Source organism: Salmo trutta, chromosome 23 (assembly GCF_901001165.1).
Source record: "Salmo trutta chromosome 23, fSalTru1.1, whole genome shotgun sequence".
Taxonomy (NCBI): domain Eukaryota; kingdom Metazoa; phylum Chordata; class Actinopteri; order Salmoniformes; family Salmonidae; genus Salmo; species Salmo trutta.
Genome location: NC_042979.1, coordinates 41,865,499 through 41,885,813, shown reverse-complemented (window position 1 = coordinate 41,885,813; position 20,315 = coordinate 41,865,499). Strand labels below are relative to the sequence as shown.

The window sequence follows — 20,315 nt, the reverse complement described above, 5'->3', positions numbered from 1 at the left end:
CAACAACTGTTCCTCAGTCAGTTAGAGTGAGTTAGTGTACCATTTGATAACCTTGGTAATAATGTCAAGAAGCTTTTTTTTTTTATAGTTTGGAATAAGATGTTTGTTTGTGGACTGGGTAGGGTGTGGAAGTCTCCCAGAAACTTGTCAGTCTGCAAGTCCTTGAAAAGAAAAAGCCCAACTTTTTCTGTGCTACAGCCGAGCACATCTTTCACAGTTAAAGTAATGATATTCTGTTTGAGATGTACCGCTATTTTTTTTACACAGATGTAAGTTTGGCTCAGATATTTAGCTAGCAAAATGCAATACATCCTACACTCTAATGTCCTGTCTTGTGATTTGGGATTAGGCAAATTTGAACCAAAAAAATGGGAAACCCTTTTCCACATTTTATCAAACACAAACTGTTTCATTTGACTAATTCCCCAAAACATTGTGATGGAATTGCAATGTTTTATTATCCTGAATCACGCTGATCTTTTGTCATTCATTTCCATCAGATTTAGGCAGGTCATAGGCAGGTCATTCACTGTACATAGACTTCTTCTATTGTGTTATTGACTGTACGTTTGTTTATTCCATGTGTAACTCGGTGTTGTTTGTGTCGCACTGCTTTGCTTTATCTTGGCCAGGTTGCAGTTGTAAATGAGAACTTGTTCTCAATTGGCCTACCTGGTTAAATAAAGGTGAAATAAGAAATTTAAGCTCAGATGTGGATCTAGTTTAGATGTTCTCTTTTCAAATGTATTTTGATGCCTTTGAGGACGAAACAGTGCCAGATTGGTTACGGGCAATTCCAAGTAAACGGAATTATGCTGAGACTCACTTTATAATTCTCAGTTTAAAATGTATTCCGAACAAAAAACATTTGATTTTAAAAAAATATTTAAAAAATGACTGCAAAGTTTGGTAACAGTATTAAGATAAAATCTCCCTCCATTTTATTGTTACCAAACTTTATATCTGCACAGTTCTTCAGATTTTTTACTTTAAAATCTATACCAAACAAAAACATTGATTTCAAAGTTTAACAAAACACAGAACTCTATGCACAAGGACTACTGTGCAGATACAGAGTTTGGTAACCTTCCTTGTGCCTTCCTTGTGGCTCAGTTGGTAGAGCATGGTGATTGCAACGCCAGGGTTGTGGGTTCGATTCCCACGGGGGACCAGTACAATTAAAAAATGTATGTATTCACTACTGTAAGTCGCTCTGGATAAGAGCGTCTGCTAAATTACTAAAATGTCAAATGTATGGTAACAATAAAACTGAGATTTTAATGTAATTATTTTACCGAACTTTGAAAATCAATAGTTTTTGTTTGGTCAACATTTTTTGTGAAAAATCTAGTTCTCAGTGTAATTCTGTTACCATGGAATTGCCCTTACCAGAGAGTGACTTTACTTTAGCACAGGCTGTGGATTTCTGAACCCTCTGGAGTATGACTCTTAGCTCCAGTTCTTGAGCTCCAGTGTTTTCTAGGACCTTGATGTGACACTGCTCTGGCTCCTGTGGGAAAGGACAATGTGCCGAGTTATGGTGCCTCTCTGGAGTGTAAAGAATAGACTAAGGTAATGTCCCAAATGGCACCCTATTCCCTATCTAGTGCACTACTTTTGACCAGGACCCATATTCCCATATAGTGCACTACTTTTGACCAGGACCCAATGTATGAGGTCAAAAGTAGTTTACAAGATAGGGAATAGTGTGCCATTTGGAATATAGACAGAGATCATCGTGACCTTTTTAATGGAAAGCTGATTGACAGCTCACCTCCCAAGACTATGTGGAAGTGAACTCTATTAATTACCCGAAGCATTAAACAAACTAGTGAATTATGATGTGGCCTTCACCCTCCAATGAGATTCCCAGCTGTTGCTAAGCAAAATAATTTAGTCCATCTGGGCAGATTTAGTGGAGTAGCCTATCTAGGCTAACCAGAGTTTTTTTTGTTTGTTGTTGCTGTACGAAATGTTTTCTGTAAAAAACACTTCCATAGTGACTTGTCTTTCACAAAATGATGGAATTTTGTTAATTTTCTAGGCTTTGTTCACCTTGATCAACACAACAGTTCTCATGAATGTCATAACAGTTCCAAAAGATGGTCTCTGTCTAACCAACCACCTCATTTGAATAGCATAAATTCTGTTATTGCAGTCAACATGATACCTTTTTAGTTTGTGTGGGCACTGAGTCTTCAATATTGGCCTATCAATTGTCCATTTAAGCAAGGTCTAATTTATAAGAGAGTTGGGGGGGGGGGGCGGCGCAACCATAAAAAATAATTTCTGGTAAAAAAAAAGGGTCTGCATTCTCACGTCTCACATTGGCAGCCATGGCAACAACAGCTTTCCCACAGAGAGCTACGTTCGCTTCATAGTTCCTTCTACAATTTAACCTCTCAATTTAGATTGGAATGTAATTTACAAGGTCATTTTACTTTGGAAGTTGCTATTTAGTCTATGTAGGAATTGTAATCAATCATTCAGATTAAGCTGGTGTTCATATTAGCCTGCTAGTGTAGGCTATTATTGAGTATTTCTCAGTAATGGTCTCACTGTGTTTTTGTGGCCCATCTATAGTGTTTTCCTACTCTTCCCCTTTTGTGCTCGTTGATGGATGCTGGAGTAATTACAGTTTTAGTTGCCTGTCATTTGATCCGCAGAGCTTAATTCTTGTAATGGTCATGGCACTAAGCTTTGGAATGGTTTCAAATGTGGATTTCATTGAATCAGAGTGCCTTTCTCCTGTTGAGTCATCCTGAATGAACGTCATGCAATCACTGTTGTAAACTCTAGCAGAACTAGGCCTGTTCATTGTATGGCTGTTGGGAATGTTGGCTAATGAAATGTTTACTGAGCCTTTGCTAAGGTTCAAACAGAATTCACTAGCCTTACATGGATTGAGAGAGCCAAATGCTTCACGTACATTCGATGGATCCTTCCTATGTGAACTTGTGACCTCTTATGCAGTAGCTTATGCGTCTTTTGAGATCATAGCAGGTGAGTAGCTACGCTGATACATGAGACCACTTTCTGATGGCATTGGCAGGCAGACATCACGATCTAGAAATACTCAATAATAGCATCACTCTAAGCTGTTTTAAGAGAGGCTCTGACTTACAGAACATGGGCTGCTTGAGCTTTTATTGAGAATGCTGTGTGGCATGTTCTTATCTATAACAAAGATAATGTAGGCCTGAACTCTACTCCTGTATCACATTTAGCTTTACTTTAAAAAAAGTCAGAGAGAGTTTTCGAATTCTCAAACTTTGTCAATGTTTGATTAGGTTAGATCAGTGGTTCCCAAACTGTGTGGGTTCTGGGGGTCGGGGGGGGGTCCGGCTATTTTTTTTGTTAACTCTATTTATAACTTGGCAGAAATGTCCAGATCAACTAACCCATGTCAGCTAATGTTTTTTTGGGCTAGGTTTTTTAGCCCATAGATTTTGTAGTACACATTAGACATGGCAAAATTCCATGTATGGAATTGTAAGAAAATTTGCTTTAAAACTGCAAAATGTTCTCTGCACCCAATGATGAATGTGTAGAATTGCTGAAAATAATAAGCTTTAAAACCGGTAAAATGTTCTCCCTGCCAACAAAAGGTACACGGGATGTTCCCCAAATGCTGGAAGGGGGGCCTAAGTGAAACATTTTGGGAACCCCCTGGGCTAAGGTTATGCTCTTTCAAGATTGTTTTCATTTGTAATAACGTTATGGTTTTACATTACAAACTCATGTTAGTTTTACCCTTATGCTCACAGAGATGTTACCAATGACTGTTCCCTGCTTTGAAAGAGATATGGCGGTAAGTGGCTGATGGTACTCTGTACGTTATAATCAATCAAAGATGTTGCTGTTAAAAACAAAATCAAGAAATCAAACTAAAGCAACCGGAAATGATTTTGGTGGTTTATATTCAGAAACGCTATCAAGACCTGAAGTTGATTCGTAGAGCATGGTCAAGAGAAATGATTTTGAAAACATGGCCAGATGGTTAAATAGAGGTAGGTCTACTGTCAAGGTGATGTGATTAGCCTCATTTTGATTTTGGTTTCAAAACACCCAGATGAAATGAACTCGGGTTTACTGTCCAATCTATGGCAACTGGTGGTGAGACATCTCAATGATTTCTGAATGATAATGCTTATCAGAGAATCGTCTTGCCTGCGGTAAATGCATGTTCTTGTTTATTCTTGCAGGCTGAAACGTTTGTTTGGGTTAACAGCTCGTCTTCACACGCTCAAAGTGTTGCGAAGGCCAAGTACCAGTTTCTCTTTGGAAAAGGAGACGAGACCAGCTCTACTGAAAGTGGTATGACACCTTTCATATAATCTACCCCACATGATACTTCACAACAGTGTGACTTTATGCTGTAGCTAAGGCTACACTTGGCATTAGGCCTTGGACATTATCCTCTTTTTAACATTTTGATTGTTCATTTAATAACATGCATGAAATGTGTCACAGTTGGAACAATGGACCCCTGCATTTTTCTGAAAAGTGTTCTTGAAATCCACAAAAAATATAGACTAATCCTGGTCTATAAATCATTCATCAGGCCTAATGCATACATTATTTTACTGGCTAATATGAATAATTCTAAATGATTAGTGCAGGACTGCCCAATTACAGTACTTAGCTATTTATAGTGCACTGTAAGAACCATTCTGTGAAAGTTATAGGAAGCTCCTATATCAACCAGTTATTGATGAATTGGCCCAACAAGCCAATTTCTCTACAGAAAGAGGCTGTAGAAGTTGAGCCTTTGCTTTCACTGACTTTTAGCCATGAGTTGAACAGAGCCTACTTTCCCAAAGTGCAATGAATCATTTTGGGCAACTGTAGTAGGGCCTATATAAACAAACCATTTTTCAAAGCAAGCCCATGAACAGTAGTTAAGTGCTGTGTCAAACATTCCCAGAAACTAGAGATGAATAAGTACTGTATAGTGATGTGTTTTTATCGTTCCATTTTGTGTGAACATTAGCCTGTTTGCTGAGGTAATGCTAAATCTGCACAGGGAAGACTTTCGCTTTTTATTACTCGTCAAGAGCCAGTCCGAAAAGAGGTCTCAGCCCTGACTGGTTACCCAGGCTATTTAGCAGGAGCTTAAAAGGTCATTAGTAATCCACAGGGATTTGCAAACATCCTGTAGACATCTCCCAAGCGATGCTGCACAGTCATGACTTAGTGCTATCACTTTGACTCTGTCCACTATCCTTCTCTACAGGGGTCACACAACCTCACTTTGACTCTGTCCACTATCCTGTCGTTCTCTACAGGGGCCACACAACCTCACTTTGACTCTGTCCACTATCCTTCTCTACAGGGGTCACACAACCTCACTTTGACTCTGTCCACTATCCTGTCGTTCTCTACAGGGGCCACACAACCTCACTTTGACTCTGTCCACTATCCTTCTCTACAGGGGTCACACAACCTCACATTGACTCTGTCCACTATCCTATCGTTCTCTACAGGGGCCACAGAACCTCACTTTGACTCTGTCCACTATCCTTCTCTACAGGGGCCACACAACCTCACTTTGACTCTGTCCACTATCGTTCTCTACAGGGGCCACACAACCTCACTTTGACTCTGTCCACTATCCTATCGTTCTCTACAGGGGCCACACAACCTCACTTTGACTCTGTCCACTATCCTTCTCTACAGGGGCCACACAACCTCACTTTGACTCTGTCCACTATCCTATCGTTCTCTACAGGGGCCACACAACCTCACTTTGACTCTGTCCACTATCCTATCGTTCTCTACAGGGGCCACACAACCTCACTTTGACTCTGTCCACTCTCCTATCGTTCTCTACAGGGGTCACACAACCTCACTTTGACTATGTCCACTATCCTATCGTTCTCTACAGGGGCCACACAACCTCACTTTGACTCTGTCCACTATCCTATCCTTCTCTACAGGGGCCACACAACCTCACTTTGACTCTGTCCACTATCCTATCGTTCTCTACAGGAGCCACACAACCTCACTTTGACTCTGTCCACTATTGTTCTCTACAGGGGCCACACAACCTCACTTTGACTCTGTCCACTATCCTATCGTTCTCTACAGGGGCCACACAACCTCACTTTGACTCTGTCCACTATCGTTCTCTACAGGGGCCACACAACCTCACTTTGACTCTGTCCACTATCCTTCTCTACAGGGGCCACACAACCTCACGTTGACTCTGTCCACTATCCTATCGTTCTCTACAGGGGCCACACAACCTCACTTTGACTCTGTCCACTATCCTATCGTTCTCTACAGGGGCCACACAACCTCACGTTGACTCTGTCCACTATCCTATCGTTCTCTACAGGGGCCACACAACCTCACTTTGACTCTGTCCACTATCCTATCGTTCTCTACAGGGGCCACACAACCTCACTTTGACTCTGTCCACTATCCTATCGTTCTCTACAGGGGCCACACAACCTCACTTTGACTCTGTCCACTATCCTATCGTTCTCTACAGGGGCCACACAACCTCACTTTGACTCTGTCCACTATCGTTCTCTACAGGGGCCACACAGCTGCTGATCCTCAGCCTCCCTCGTCAACTAGACATTATTCACAACTGTTGTATAAGATACGCTGTGTGCGTCCAAAATGGCATATAAAGTGCACTACTATAGGGCCCATAGGGCTTTGTTCTAAAGTAGTGCACTATGCCTGACGCAGCCTCTGTTCTGACGCAACACCAGTCTAAAGGTCTATTGTTTTAACTCCCTGTGTCACCCGTCATAAGTTATTTTGATGGCAGTAAAGATGGCAGAAATCTAATTAGCATAATAATAATAAATCCCCATAAAAATCCATAAGTTTTAATCTAGAGATTTTTGGGGGTTTTGGATTCGTCTCAACACGCCGCATCAGCCTATGTGGAACTTCTGCATCTGCGTTGAAAGGTGACGGAGCTAGAGCCGTGTTTATCAGACCGTGAGACAACCTGAAAATCTGTCTTCTCACAAAACTGGAGTCGCTACAACCAATCTGACGACTTCTGTCTGTAGCGTCCAAACAGTTTGGGATACACACTAATATGACTCCTCTGTGGAAAGGTGAGACTCTCTAGGACGCCCACAGGCCTCACAAGACTCATCTGAAGGTCCCCCAGTACCAGTTGAAAAAAAATAAAAATGAATGGAAGTACAGTATATATGGAGATTGTTTAGTGCCAAAAATAAGGGGTTAAATACCTGTCCAAAAAAATAACAAATGCTTCCTGATCTTTCTTATATCGCTCAGATATAGGACAGAAACTTCAGAACAAACTTCCTTTTGGAACTATCTGTTGATCCATGTAGGGTATATTTTATTCATTGCGTTTGTATGGGCTAATGACAGTAAGGCCAAATACAATTCCATATGGCTTAGACAGAGCTTAGACTCTTATGGGTTAAGAGACATGGCCATGAATCTCTCATATGCTCTGTCAGTCACTCTCCAGTAGAAACAGATATTTATACAGTAAAAACAAGGAAATGCTGCCATCTAGTGTAATCGTGTTCTTGATATAACGTCCTCTATGACAAGGACGTATAGTAACGGGAAACAGAGATCAGGGTCTTGTTAAGTAGGCAGGACATGGAAGAAAATGCTCTGAAATGGAGTCCTACAATCTGAAAAGGAACAATTGCTTTCTTTTACCGTAGCAAAACGGAGTGCCCTAACCCAACCATGTTGAAGTCGTTGTGTTGGGTCTCTAGTATAGGCCTGTTAGCCTAAACAGGGCAGAGCAGGTTGCACATGATTTCTTTAGTTTTAAGCTAGTTCTGTTCTGGCTTCCAAAAACAAAGCATTTAGCCTACATGCTAATGATACTGTACCTTTGATGGTATTCACTATGTATCACTGTGACAACAGAGCTCTTACATGATCTCATCCACTCCACCGTTCATGTCAAACTAAACTGGATAATTGTATTAATTGACACAGCTGTCTCGTCCAACTCTTCCTGAACAGGTTCAACAAGAGGACAGAGCGAAATACTCCAGGATAAAAACCCTTAGGTGTATTTTGTTAATTTAGTAATTATACATTCTCCCTACATGGCTCAAAGCAGCTAAAAGCTGTTCAATATTTAACTAGATACTAAGGTATTCAATAGAAAAAAAGACACCTGCTGTTTTGGCTGAATTGTATCCATCACACTCGGCTAATTTGAAATAAATGTCTGTGAATACATGTGAACTGAGCATGCTGAGCTTTGGTCCACTGTCTGAAGCCGTTTGCCGGCCAGTGAAAGGGACATCTGCGTGTGAAGGGACGAAAGAAAGAAAAGGAACCAGCAGTATTAGTTTGGATTCATACCAGCCCTTCCTTGGCACCTCCTAGCCCTTCTCCTTTCATGAAGTGGACACAGTGCCGTAGTGTTCAGATTACAAGGCTTATTCAGAATTAGTCCAAGAGAGATATTTATCTTACACCGAGAGGAAATACACACTGTTTCACATCCTAAATCAATATAATCTATCTAATGATGGTGATAGCGATGATAAATAACAATTTATATTTCTTTAAAGTGCACACGTGACACTTGTATTGATCTATTTATCTTGTAGTATTTGACACATCTCATTTTCTCAGTTTCAGCATCAACCTCTCACGTCTTAGCGGACGAGGGGAGTAGTAACACCAGTCTAGACGCCTGTCTCCAGGACGATGACATCGATGAAACCTCGCTGTTCCTGGAGATCGACCGTGAGCTGGCCAACCTGCTGAGCGGCCTCAGCGCCAGGAGCCAGAATGCTCCAGCCGCCCACACCCAACCTGAGGACAGCCTACACCCAGCGGACAGTAGTGAACAGCAGAGCGCAGCCATTATGATCCCCTGTAGCGGTCAAAACGGGGCCTCGCAGGATGTGGCCAGCCGGACCACAGAGAGAAACGGGGAGGAGAAGGAGACCAATGTGGACCTGGACATGTCTGGCCTGGGCCTTGATTCACCGGGAGACCCACTCCTCTCGCCCACCTTCCTCCTGGACTCGTGGACGGAGGCGCTGCTGAAAGATACGGCTTCCCTGAGCTCAGCGGCCCAGAAGGCCTTGGGCGTCTCCACCGTGGCGGCCGAAGTAAACGGAGACTTCAGGAATGCGCCCGCTGCGAACTGCCAAGAAAAAACAAGTGCCGGCCTGACGGCTGCTGCATTCACATCTGGGCCATGCTCAGGAGCGGGTGAGGTACCCGTGGTGGACCAGTCTGAACCTCCCAGGAGGGGTTTAGAGGCAACGACCGAGCCTGCCGGAGGGGGGCTGCTCCTGGACGAGGAGTCCAGTAAAATCCTGGCCGAGATCCCCGGCATCTTCACTGCCTTCCTGGACGGGGGCCAGCTGAGGGAGAAGCCCCCTAAGAAACTGCGATTTGCGGAGAGCCGGCCAGGGAGCACGACGACGGTGGTGGCGGCGACAGACGTTTGTGGTCAGATGGGACAGGAGCGAGGGAGTGAGGACTCGGAGAAGGGACTGGAGGGAGGTAGGAGCTGCAGCAGTCTGAAGGTAGAGAGCTCTGTGGACAGTCTGAGTCCTCTAGAGAGACTCCCCTGTCGGCTGTCCCTGGAGGACGAGGTGTTCCGGGTGCTCCCTGGCATATTTGTGCACCAGAGCCCCGATGGAGACGTGGCACGGGAGCCCAGCTCAGATAGGTACGTCACATATCTGCTATATTCCAAATGGCCTCTGAGCCCTGACCCATAGCCACTCCTGTGGGTCTGGGGCTGTATTCAGCTTCATTGTTTTCTTTCAATGAATACGGTTATATGGACAGGAAGTAGCTGATCTTAGATCAGCACTCATACTTTGAGACACTTGTTAAATAACGGCCTCTGAAAGGATTGGACAGCTGTAAGTAAGTCTAGTCCAAACCACAACAGCACAAGGGGCAGGAGGATCCAATCCTCTCAGATCTACAGATGTCCCTAGGCCCCGGTGCAGGAGTCTGCAACGCCTGGCTCTGGTGATCTATAATTGGTCAAAGTAATCAATACACTATAGGCCTAATAGTACTAGAATAAACACATCAAATTATCTCTACCCACACTTGAACAGCCACAGAAAAGGTTATTTGAAAACCGTTGAAGTAGACCACACCTCTTACTATTCAACACAAGTCTGTTTCGTTTGAAATGCAGCCAAGTGCGCCAATGTCTCTCAATTTCTTTTTCTTTACAAAAATAAAAATTGAGGTATTTTGTATGTTTATTGGATAGTGAGCGATAGAGGTGAATAATAGGAGAGAGAGTGCTGAAAACCCATCCTGGCAGCTGTACATCATACATGTGCTCCAGAGTGCTGAAAACCCATGCTGGCAGCTGTACATCATACATGTGCTCCACAGTGCTGAAAACCCATGCTGGCAGCTGTACATCATACATGTGCTACAGAGTGCTGAAAACCCATGCTGGCAGCTGTACATCATACATGTGCTCCAGAGTGCTGAAAACCCATGCTGGCAGCTGTACATCATACATGTGCTCCAGAGTGCTGAAAACCCATGCTGGCAGCTGTACATCATACATGTGCTCCACAGTGCTGAAAACCCATGCTGGCAGCTGTACATCATACATGTGCTCCACAGTGCTGAAAACCCATGCTGGCAGCTGTACATCATACATGTGCTCCAGAGTGCTGAAAACCCATGCTGGCAGCTGTACATCATACATGTGCTCCAGAGTGCTGAAAACCCATGCTGGCAGCTGTACATCATACATGTGCTCCAGAGTGCTGAAAACCCATGCTGGCAGCTGTACATCATACATGTGCTCCAGAGTGCTGAAAACCCATGCTGGCAGCTGTACATCATACATGTGCTCCAGAGTGCTGAAAACCCATGCTGTCAGCTGTACATCATACATGTGCTCCAGAGTGCTGAAAACCCATGCTGTCAGCTGTACATCATACATGTGCTACAGAGTGCTGAAAACCCATGCTGGCAGCTGTACATCATACATGTGCTACAGAGTGCTGAAAACCCATGCTGTCAGCTGTACATCATACATGTGCTACAGAGTGCTGAAAACCCATGCTGGCAGCTGTACATCATACATGTGCTACAGAGTGCTGAAAACCCATGCTGGCAGCTGTACATCATACATGTGCTGAAAACCCATGCTGTCAGCTGTACATCATACATGTGCTACAGAGTCCTGAAAACCCATGCTGGCAGCTGTACATCATACATGTGCTCCACAGTGCTGAAAACCCATGCTGTCAGCTGTACATCATACATGTGCTCCAGAGTGCTGAAAACCCATGCTGTCAGCTGTACATCATACATGTGCTACAGAGTGCTGAAAACCCATGCTGGCAGCTGTACATCATACATGTGCTCCACAGTGCTGAAAACCCATGCTGTCAGCTGTACATCATACATGTGCTACAGAGTGCTGAAAACCCATGCTGGCAGCTGTACATCATACATGTGCTCCACAGTGCTGAAAACCCATGCTGGCAGCTGTACATCATACATGTGCTCCAGAGTGCTGAAAACCCATGCTGGCAGCTGTACATCATACATGTGCTCCAGAGTGCTGAAAACCCATGCTGGCAGCTGTACATCATACATGTGCTCCAGAGTGCTGAAAAACCCATGCTGGCAGCTGTACATCATACATGTGCTCCAGAGTGCTGAAAACCCATGCTGGCAGCTGTACATCATACATGTGCTCCAGAGTGCTGAAAAACCCATGCTGGCAGCTGTACATCATACATGTGCTCCAGAGGCAGCGGTTTACACTGCTAGTCCAACCCAGGCCACGTCTCATTGTTTTTGACAGGTTCATCTGTGGCGTATTTTCATCGTGGCTCCCAGAGTACTACGTTTTAGTGAACATTTGAAAAAATGAATCTTCCTGTCAACTTGGTTCCCATCCCCCTGCCCTAGGGGCTATTGGGGGCTAGGTGCCTATTTGGAATTCAGCACTTCTCTCCTCAGCTCATCCCCCTGTGACCAATTAGATTGTCATGACTGAAGGCCTGTAAAATAAGATGTCAACCTAAATAGTGTTGATTATGATGCACTGTTTATTTCACTGTTTATTTTATGGCACTATTTACACTCGATCCCCCACTATGTTTCAATATTTCTAACGTCCGTAGCTTTTTTGTCCTTAGAAAATGTTGAGTTCCTTTTAGTTGCTGGATGTTTCCATTGCATGGAAACTAGCATTGTCACAGTCCACAGAAATGTGTTGTTTTGTTAGAGTTTCGCTGAGAGGAAGTAGAAAGGTGCTAGGTCTCTGGGTTAATAATGGAATCGTGTGCTTTATAACTTCCTCTGAGAGTTCACCACAGCGGCTATAGGCCTCTACGACAGGGACAGTGCATTTAGCTGAGTTCACCACAGCGGCTATAGGCCTCTACGACAGGGACAGTGCATTTAGCTGAGTTCACCACAGCGGCTATAGGCCTCTACGACAGGGACAGTGCATTTAGCTGAGTTCACCACAGCGGCTATAGGCCTCTACGACAGGGACAGTGCATTTAGCTCTGTTTGAGGAGCAGGAAGTAAGCAGTATGATGTGACCATAAACAGCAGTGGGACCAAAGATGTTATCATGGTGAGTGCTAAGCAAGATGCTGCACTAGTTAACTTGTACAGATACTTTTGAGCATGTGCAGGGGAGTTACATGCTTCCTTCGAGCAACGTGATAGCCGCTTGACAACAAATGCTGACGAGATTAGCATCTTGTTTTTTACTCTTTTTGTTTGGGTTGAAAGTTGCCCCGCTTCTTATGGTAGCGTCATATCGCTGAATCTAATCTATTTCTTCTTGGTAGAGGAAAAATATACTAATCCAAGCAATTCAGGCCAGGTTTCCCTTGTGGAACCAGCCTGATTGCAGCATTCTCCATTTTGATTCACTTCACTGTCACATCAGTCAGGCCTTCCTCCAATAGATTGGCGTTTGGAACGAGTTAGCAAATGACCGTTCCAATCCGCATCCTTTCAGAACCAATGGGTGGGTTTTAGGACAAAATCACAGGTGGCCAAACACTGCTTTGAATTAGGCCGTCCTCTGATTGGTTAAAGGTGATCCAATTGCAGATGAGGTGGTTTTGAATAATGCCCCTCATTAAAGGTAGACTCAGACCATAGAGGCCTCTAGTGGCCAAAAGGCCGTATTAGCATGGGCAGTGCCCTTGAGGGCTTCCACCATTTTTAATGTAGTAAACTGGATGGGACTTCCAACTTCATTGAGTCATGTTCAACCGGGTCATCAGGAGGGATCAGCCAATAGTGAAGAAAAATGGACTACTTCAAAATGGAGATGCTATAATAGCGCAGATACAAAGATGAGTCCTCTATCTATCTCTATGGCTCAAACCATTTCAATGAGGAGGAATGCCAGATGGATATGTGCTGTGAAATATAATGGCTAAGGTTTCCCACAGGCTAGTTTGAATTTCAGTCTGCTAAGTTAAGGCTAAGACTTGACTTTTGTCTCCAGTCAAAGTTTTCATGATTGTCTCTGTTTGTCCCCGACTCCCTCAGGAGTACGAAGACCAATGGCAGCGAGGACCCTTCGGATAACCGGGATGGCAAGGAGACATCGGAGAGCCAGGAGGCCACCGACGTCTTCAGCTCGCAGTTCGAGAGCATCCTGGAGTCAGACCGTTTCCGTAGCACCCTTTACAGCAGCCTGGACTCTCTGGATGCCCTGTCTTCCTCGGCTGACGACGAGGCGGACTCAGGCTTCACTTTCGACATGCCCCTTACTCCCATGATCCAGCAACGCCTCAAGGAGACGGGCCACTTCGTGGAGTTGTTGCCCGACGCGGGGCGCCAGGGGGAGCGCCAGGGGGAGCGCCAGGAGCTACTCAGCGTCACGACCACGGGGAAGGGCGGGAAAGCCGCCCTGGAAGTGACGTCGTCCTACCTAGAGGAGGTGGTAGCGACTGGGGACCCCGCTTTCAGCGGCCAATCAGATAAACATTCCAGTGGACCCCTGGCCAATGGGGTGGAGCGGGACCCAAAGGACTGGCTGCACGGCTGCCTGAGGTAGGAAAGAATAGACTGTATTATTGTGGCTGAATAACAACAGGCTCACTGTACTGTTAGGCCTATACTCTCATAGAGAATTTGTTATAGGTTGTGGCACTTCTTACACTGGCACTGAACAGAAGGTTCAAGGTGATTTATTCTGCATAAACTTATAGAAAGAGGTGAGGTGTGTGTGTGTGTGTGTTGTGTGTGTGTGTGAGGTAAAACAACATGCTTCCTTACATAAGGTAACACAAACTAGTGACATGTAGTTGTTTCTAGTTGTCAACCCATGTCTCAACAACCTGTTGATCTATTTGTCCTTTGACCTCCTCCAGGGACACCAGGTCCCTCCAGGGGTCCCTCCAGGGGTCCCTCCAGGGGTCCCTCCAGGGACACCAGGTCCTGTAGTTGTAGGTTGGCGTTGAGGGAATTCCAACACCAGGGGGCTGAGTAATGAAAGGAACATATTCCATGCTCTTGTTTTAATGTTCGGGTCTGATAGCATAAAACAAGATTGAGATCTGAGCTTGTATGTTTTTTTCATTCCGAGCTAGAAGAGAGGACAAATAAAATGGCCTTATAAATAAGAATGTAGCAGTGTTTGAGCCTGCATGTTGCTTTGATGTCCACCTGGCAGCACTGTAGAGATCACAATGGTGAGTTAGTTTTGTCACAAATCAGAGACGTCTAAGGTCTGCATGATACACAGTCAAGAGCCTTCAGTGTAGAGCTTGAGGCTTGCACATACATGGTACCACCATAGTTAAATACAGAGAATCAACTATTTTCTGGCGGCAAAGGAAAAACAAGCTTTGTGTTTTGTAATAAAACCCCAATACGCAGCTTGAGTTTCCTGACAAGGTTCTCTACATGGGTGGTGAAGCTCAACTTGTCATCCACCCAAACTCCCAGATATTTGTACATTTTGACTTGCTCTATATAATGTTCTTCCAAGGTATATATGTGGTTGTGCCTGCCAATCTTACCCTGTTCCTGCCTCACAGTGCCTGCCAATCTTACCCTGTTCCTGCCTCACAGTGCCTGCCAATCTTACCCTGTTCCTGCCTCACAGTGCCTGCCAATCTTACCCTTCTCCTGTTTCACAGTGCCTGCCAATTTTACCCTGTTCCTGTTTCACAGTGCCTGCCAATCTTACCCTGTTCCTGCCTCACAGTGCCTGCCAATCTTACCCTTCTCCTGTTTCACAGTGCCTGCCAATTTTACCCTGTTCCTGTTTCACAGTGCCTGCCAATCTTACCCTGTTCCTGCTTCACAGTGCCTGCCAATCTTACCCTGTTCCTGCTTCACAGTGCCTGCCAATCTTACCCTTCTCCTGTTTCACAGTGCCTGACAATTTTACCCTGTTCCTGTTTCACAGTGCCTGCCAATCTTACCCTGTTCCTGCTTCACAGTGCCTGCCAATCTTACACTGTTCCTGCTTCACAGTGCCTGCCAATCTTACCCTGTTCCTGCTTCACAGTGCCTGCCAATCTTACCCTCCTCCTGTTTCACAGTGCCTGCCAATCTTACCCTGTTCCTGTTTCACAGTGCCTGCCAATCTTACCCCGATCCTGCTTTACAGTGCCTGCCAATCTTACCCTTCTCCTGTTTCACAGTGCCTGCCAATCTTACCCTGTTCCTGTTTCACAGTGCCTGCCAATCTTACCCTTCTCCTGTTTCACAGTGCCTGCCAATCTTACCCTGTTCCTGTTTCACAGTGCCTGCCAATCTTACCCAGTTCCTGTTTCACAGTGCCTGTCAATCTTACCCAGTTCCTGTTTCACAGTGCCTGCCAATCTTACCCTGTTCCTGCTTCACAGTGCCTGCCAATCTTACCCTGCTCCTGCTTCACAGTGCCTGCCAATCTTACCCAGTTCCTGCTTCACAGTGCCTGCCAATCTTACCCTGCTCCTGCTTCACAGTGCCTGCCAATCTTACCCTTCTCCTGTTTCACAGTGCCTGTCAATCTTACCCAGTTCCTGTTTCACAGTGCCTGTCAATCTTACCCAGTTCCTGTTTCACAGTGCCTGCCAATCTTACCCTTTTCCTGCTTCACAGTGCCTGCCAATCTTACCCAGTTCCTGCTTCACAGTGCCTGCCAATCTTACCCTGTTCCTGTTTTATTATTATGGTAATGCTGCCCCCTGCAGGACATATCCTTCTGTTGCAGTATTCCATGGGGGATAATGATACTAGTGGTCCACTGCCTTGGGTCAAGTTTAAACTCCAATAAGGAATTGTATGAATCAATATCTCCATTATTTAATCTAGTGTCTATGATTACAGCCTAGACTATATCTAGTTATGTTTTGATATGATTACAGCCTAGACTATATATAGTTATGTTTTGATATGATTACAGCCTAGACTATATCTAGTTATGTTTTGATATGATTACAGCCTAGACTATATATAGTTATGTTTTGATATGATTACAGCCTAGACTATATCTAGTTATGTTTTGATATGATTACAGCCTTGGTGTTAAGAAACATGCCTCAGTGTCTCCTAATATACAGACATAGCTAGGTGTTTGCATACTTTCTTCCACTCCAGAGACACTTGAAAGTTTGTAAAATCCATCCCCGTAATAATAGTATTTTATAATTGGTTTGCAGGAGCTATTAGGGTCAGGCCATTAGTGCCATTTAATATATTATTGTTTTAGCACAGTGTACCGTGGACACAACAAAAACATCTCAAAGGCACAGAATTGAATTTGTACAACCCACCAGCTCAGTTACAATAACTTGCCTATCGTTCTTTGTGCGTTGTGGTAAAGCATTCTTTTGTGAATCCTAAATTGGCCATAATCAAATAATGTCTTGTTGTTCTATACCTTGACTTTTTAGGTGCTCTCAGAATCAACATTTAGTCTAGACCTACTGTACTTGCCGTGAGTCAAAACATTGTTAACTTTGTTCCTGTACTTTTTAAAGCTAACAGACAATAAAAACTTTAAGAGCACAACTTTTAGGATTTGAGGTCTGAATTCCTGGGCATATTACTGAGCAGGAGGCATGGAGGCAGCAGACGTCCTTCCTTTTCCCAACAGAAATGTGAAAGCACACAATAAATCCTCCGCTGCATAGGCGAGGTGCAGCAGGGGTAAGATGTATGCTCCCTTAGATTCTTTCCTTTAAAAAGGAATATACTATTTCAAACAGGGCTGGCACGGTAATTGTGTAACCACCGATGTTATAGATGAAGACTGTCATGAAAGTAAAATGACTGTCATAACCGTTTTTTTTGTGTTGAACGAACAGCTGACCAAAGACTCTGGTTGGGCATTTGTGCGGTTTAGTCCATTTCCATGGTAACACAAACTCTTTACAATGTGATGAAACTTGTTGTCAGTGTTGTAGCAAATTAGTCTTTGGTTGCCTAGGAACCCCCCCTCCCTGCAGCAGCAGCACATGTCTTCAGGAGAGGAGAAAATAAATAAATAGGAAACTGTACGGTGACTGCAGCCATTTGGCTGACAAAACCGTCATCTAAAATTCCATGACCGTCACAGCCCTAAATTCAAAAGCTCCTCAAGCCAAGTGGTCTGACCCTGCCCCCACATTTGAAAGGAAAGTTTCATCCCGGATTTGATGTTTATCATCGACCTTTGATAGGAACTGACTCACATGATGTCAAAGTGCAAGGATGGATAAGAGTAATGGGTCAAATGAATTGATGCAACCATCTACCCTTGAAAATGGTCAAATGAGCAGTGAATTGTAAATCATTTTTCTTCTTAACACTTGGCAATAATCTATCTTAATTTCGAATCATTCAGAATTTTATCCGATGGCTCCTGCATCCAATTTGTAGTGAGCTTTTTGTAAAAGATTTCTTATGAAACACAGCCTATTTAATACGCGTCTCCAAACACTGCAGCTATTATATTCCATCCGGAAAATGAATTTGGCATTCAATATGTTACGTCACTGCAGTACATCATCAGAGGTTAGGTATCTGTGTTGTGAGCAGTGGCTCATACTGTTGCCTACTATTTCCAGCTTGTGTGTGCAACTGACATCCCCCTGCAAAGGCTTTTTTTTTCTCATTTTACCACCAAGCCAGGTTAGAGGATATTAAGCAGCAGTGTTATTTATAGCCTGAGTAGAACAGCAGACACAAGCCCCGCGGAGCCCCGACTCTCACACTCATACGGTGAAGGACATAAATACCCCACACACACACACAGACACACACACACACACACACCCAGCCTGCCACCACCCGAGCAGCCAGCACAATCCCACTCCTTCCTTCATTCATGCTTCCGTGAGGAGTGGCCTCAGCACACGGTCAGGGCTCAGGCCCCTTCAGCAGATGGGGAGGGAAGCAGGAAGCAAGGCTCATTTCCAGCTGGATATCACAGGGAGCACCGTGATGGACTAAACTCGTGTCCTCTTGCCGGCTCCCTGCCGCACGCTTGCAGACACACACACACACACACACACACACACACACACATACACAGACAGACAGACACACTCCAGCCAGTCGGGCCCAGAGCTGTCGGCTTCAAATGAATAAGCAGTATCGAGGCTTTCTACCTGTGTTGTCCTAGCAGCAGCAGCAGCAGCAGCAGCCGAGGGCAAGAAACAGCAGTGCTCTTGTCTCCATGTAGGTCAAAGCACAGAGCGCTAAGGGACCCGGCCGCCAGTCACATGGCGCAGGCTAAAGCTAAAGAGTTTCATTCTTAGGGACTTTTCTCCTCTTCCTCCTCCCCCTCTTCTCCTGCTGGTGAGGCCGGCTTCCTATGGGCTCCTTTGTATCGGTCTGTTTCTCCCAGCCAGGCCCAGCCGACCCCGCTGATGCAACTGAAAGCGACTCCATCCAGTAAGTGGCGACCTTCAGCAATGCATGACATTCTGCCTTATCGTCATGACGATGGCTGCTCCTAGCCTTTCTTTCATAGGCTGTCGGCTGGGAGAATGCAGCCAAGCGGTTTGCTCTCCTCTCCTGCTGTTTAACGTGTGCTGTGTGCTCTGCAGTGTGGCTTGTAGAAACAGACGCCGATTTACTCCTCTCTCTCTCTCTCTCTCTCTCTCTCCCTCTCCAGCAAAGGTTGTTAACGGGAGGCTTTGCTTTGCCGTATTAATTTTGTTGTCCTTTTCGCCCTCGCTCTCTCCTTCTCCCAGGAAGTGGGTGGTTCCTGTACCACCAGGAAAGAGAACAGGAGTATGGCAAGAATAGTAATGTACTATTCAATGTCATGCTAAATGGAAAGCCAGCTGAGATATTAGGCTCATTTCAATATTTGCTGTCTGGGTTAAGAAAATATAGCGCCTCTGGGCATTTGTGTCAAGTCTGCAACTGTATAATGTGCAGCCCACTAACTCATCCAGGACCGAAATGCAAAAGGCCATTCACGTAATTGTGTTTTTAAAAAGACATGCCGTTTACTTTGTACACACAAGATAGACAATTGACAGTGGTACATGTATATGTCATATCAGTGACCATTGAGTTACAAGCAGAAATGGAAAGGACTAATCTCCCATAAGACTTTAATACTCAGTTTCATTGCATTGAATTGTTAAAACCTTCATCCTTCCTGCACGTGCAGTTCTCTACAACCAATTTGGTGTTGTGGGGAGAGTTTCATGCAACGTGCAGATCGAAATGTAGCAAGGCTGGGAAAAAAGCTACTTTAGTGTAAAAACAAATTGTTGTTTTTTTACAGTTGATATTTGCAGTTAAGATGTGAGTTCAAATCAAATTTTATTGGTCACATACACATGGTTAGCAGATGTTATTGCGAGTGTAGTGAAATGCTTATGCTTCTAGATCCGACGGTGCAGCAGTATCTAACAGGTAATATCTAACAATTCCACAACAAAACCTAATATCTAACAAATTCTACAACAAACCTAATACACACAATCTAGTAAAGGAATGGGATGAGAATATATAAGTATAAAATATATGGATGAGCAGTGACAGAGCGGCTAAGATGCAATAGATAGTAAAGAACAGATAGTGAAGGGTACAGTATACAGTCGTGGCCAAAAGTTTTGAGAATGACAGAAATATAAATTTCCACAAAGTTAGCTGCTTCAGTGTCTTTAGATATTTTTGTTAGATGTTACTATGGAATACTGAAGTATAATTACAAGCATTTCATAAGTGTCAAAGGCTTTTATCGACAATTACATGAAGTTGATGCGAAGAGTCAATATTTGCAGTGTTGACCCTTCTTTTTCAAGACCTCTGCAATCCGCCCTGACATGCTGTCAATTAACTTCTGGGCCACATCCTGACTGACTGGCAGCCCATTCTTGCATAATCAATGCTTGGAGTTTGTCAGAATT

General features: G+C 44.3%; 1 protein-coding gene across 4 annotated transcripts in view; it reads left to right on the top strand.

The window, feature by feature from the left end:
* Positions 1 to 20,315, top strand: part of psd3l (pleckstrin and Sec7 domain containing 3, like) — a 151,476-nt gene that overhangs the window by 15,685 nt on the left and 115,476 nt on the right. For 3 of the 4 annotated variants that reach the window (XM_029710365.1, XM_029710364.1, XM_029710367.1), the window contains 3 exons: positions 4,206 to 4,317; positions 8,611 to 9,664; positions 13,513 to 14,019. In XM_029710365.1, the coding sequence (XP_029566225.1) occupies positions 4,206 to 4,317; positions 8,611 to 9,664; positions 13,513 to 14,019 (1,673 nt within the window). Of the gene's footprint in view, positions 1 to 3,767; positions 3,812 to 4,205; positions 4,318 to 8,610; positions 9,665 to 13,512; positions 14,020 to 20,315 lie in introns of all 4 variants that reach the window. The other variant, XM_029710366.1, reaches the window with a different exon arrangement.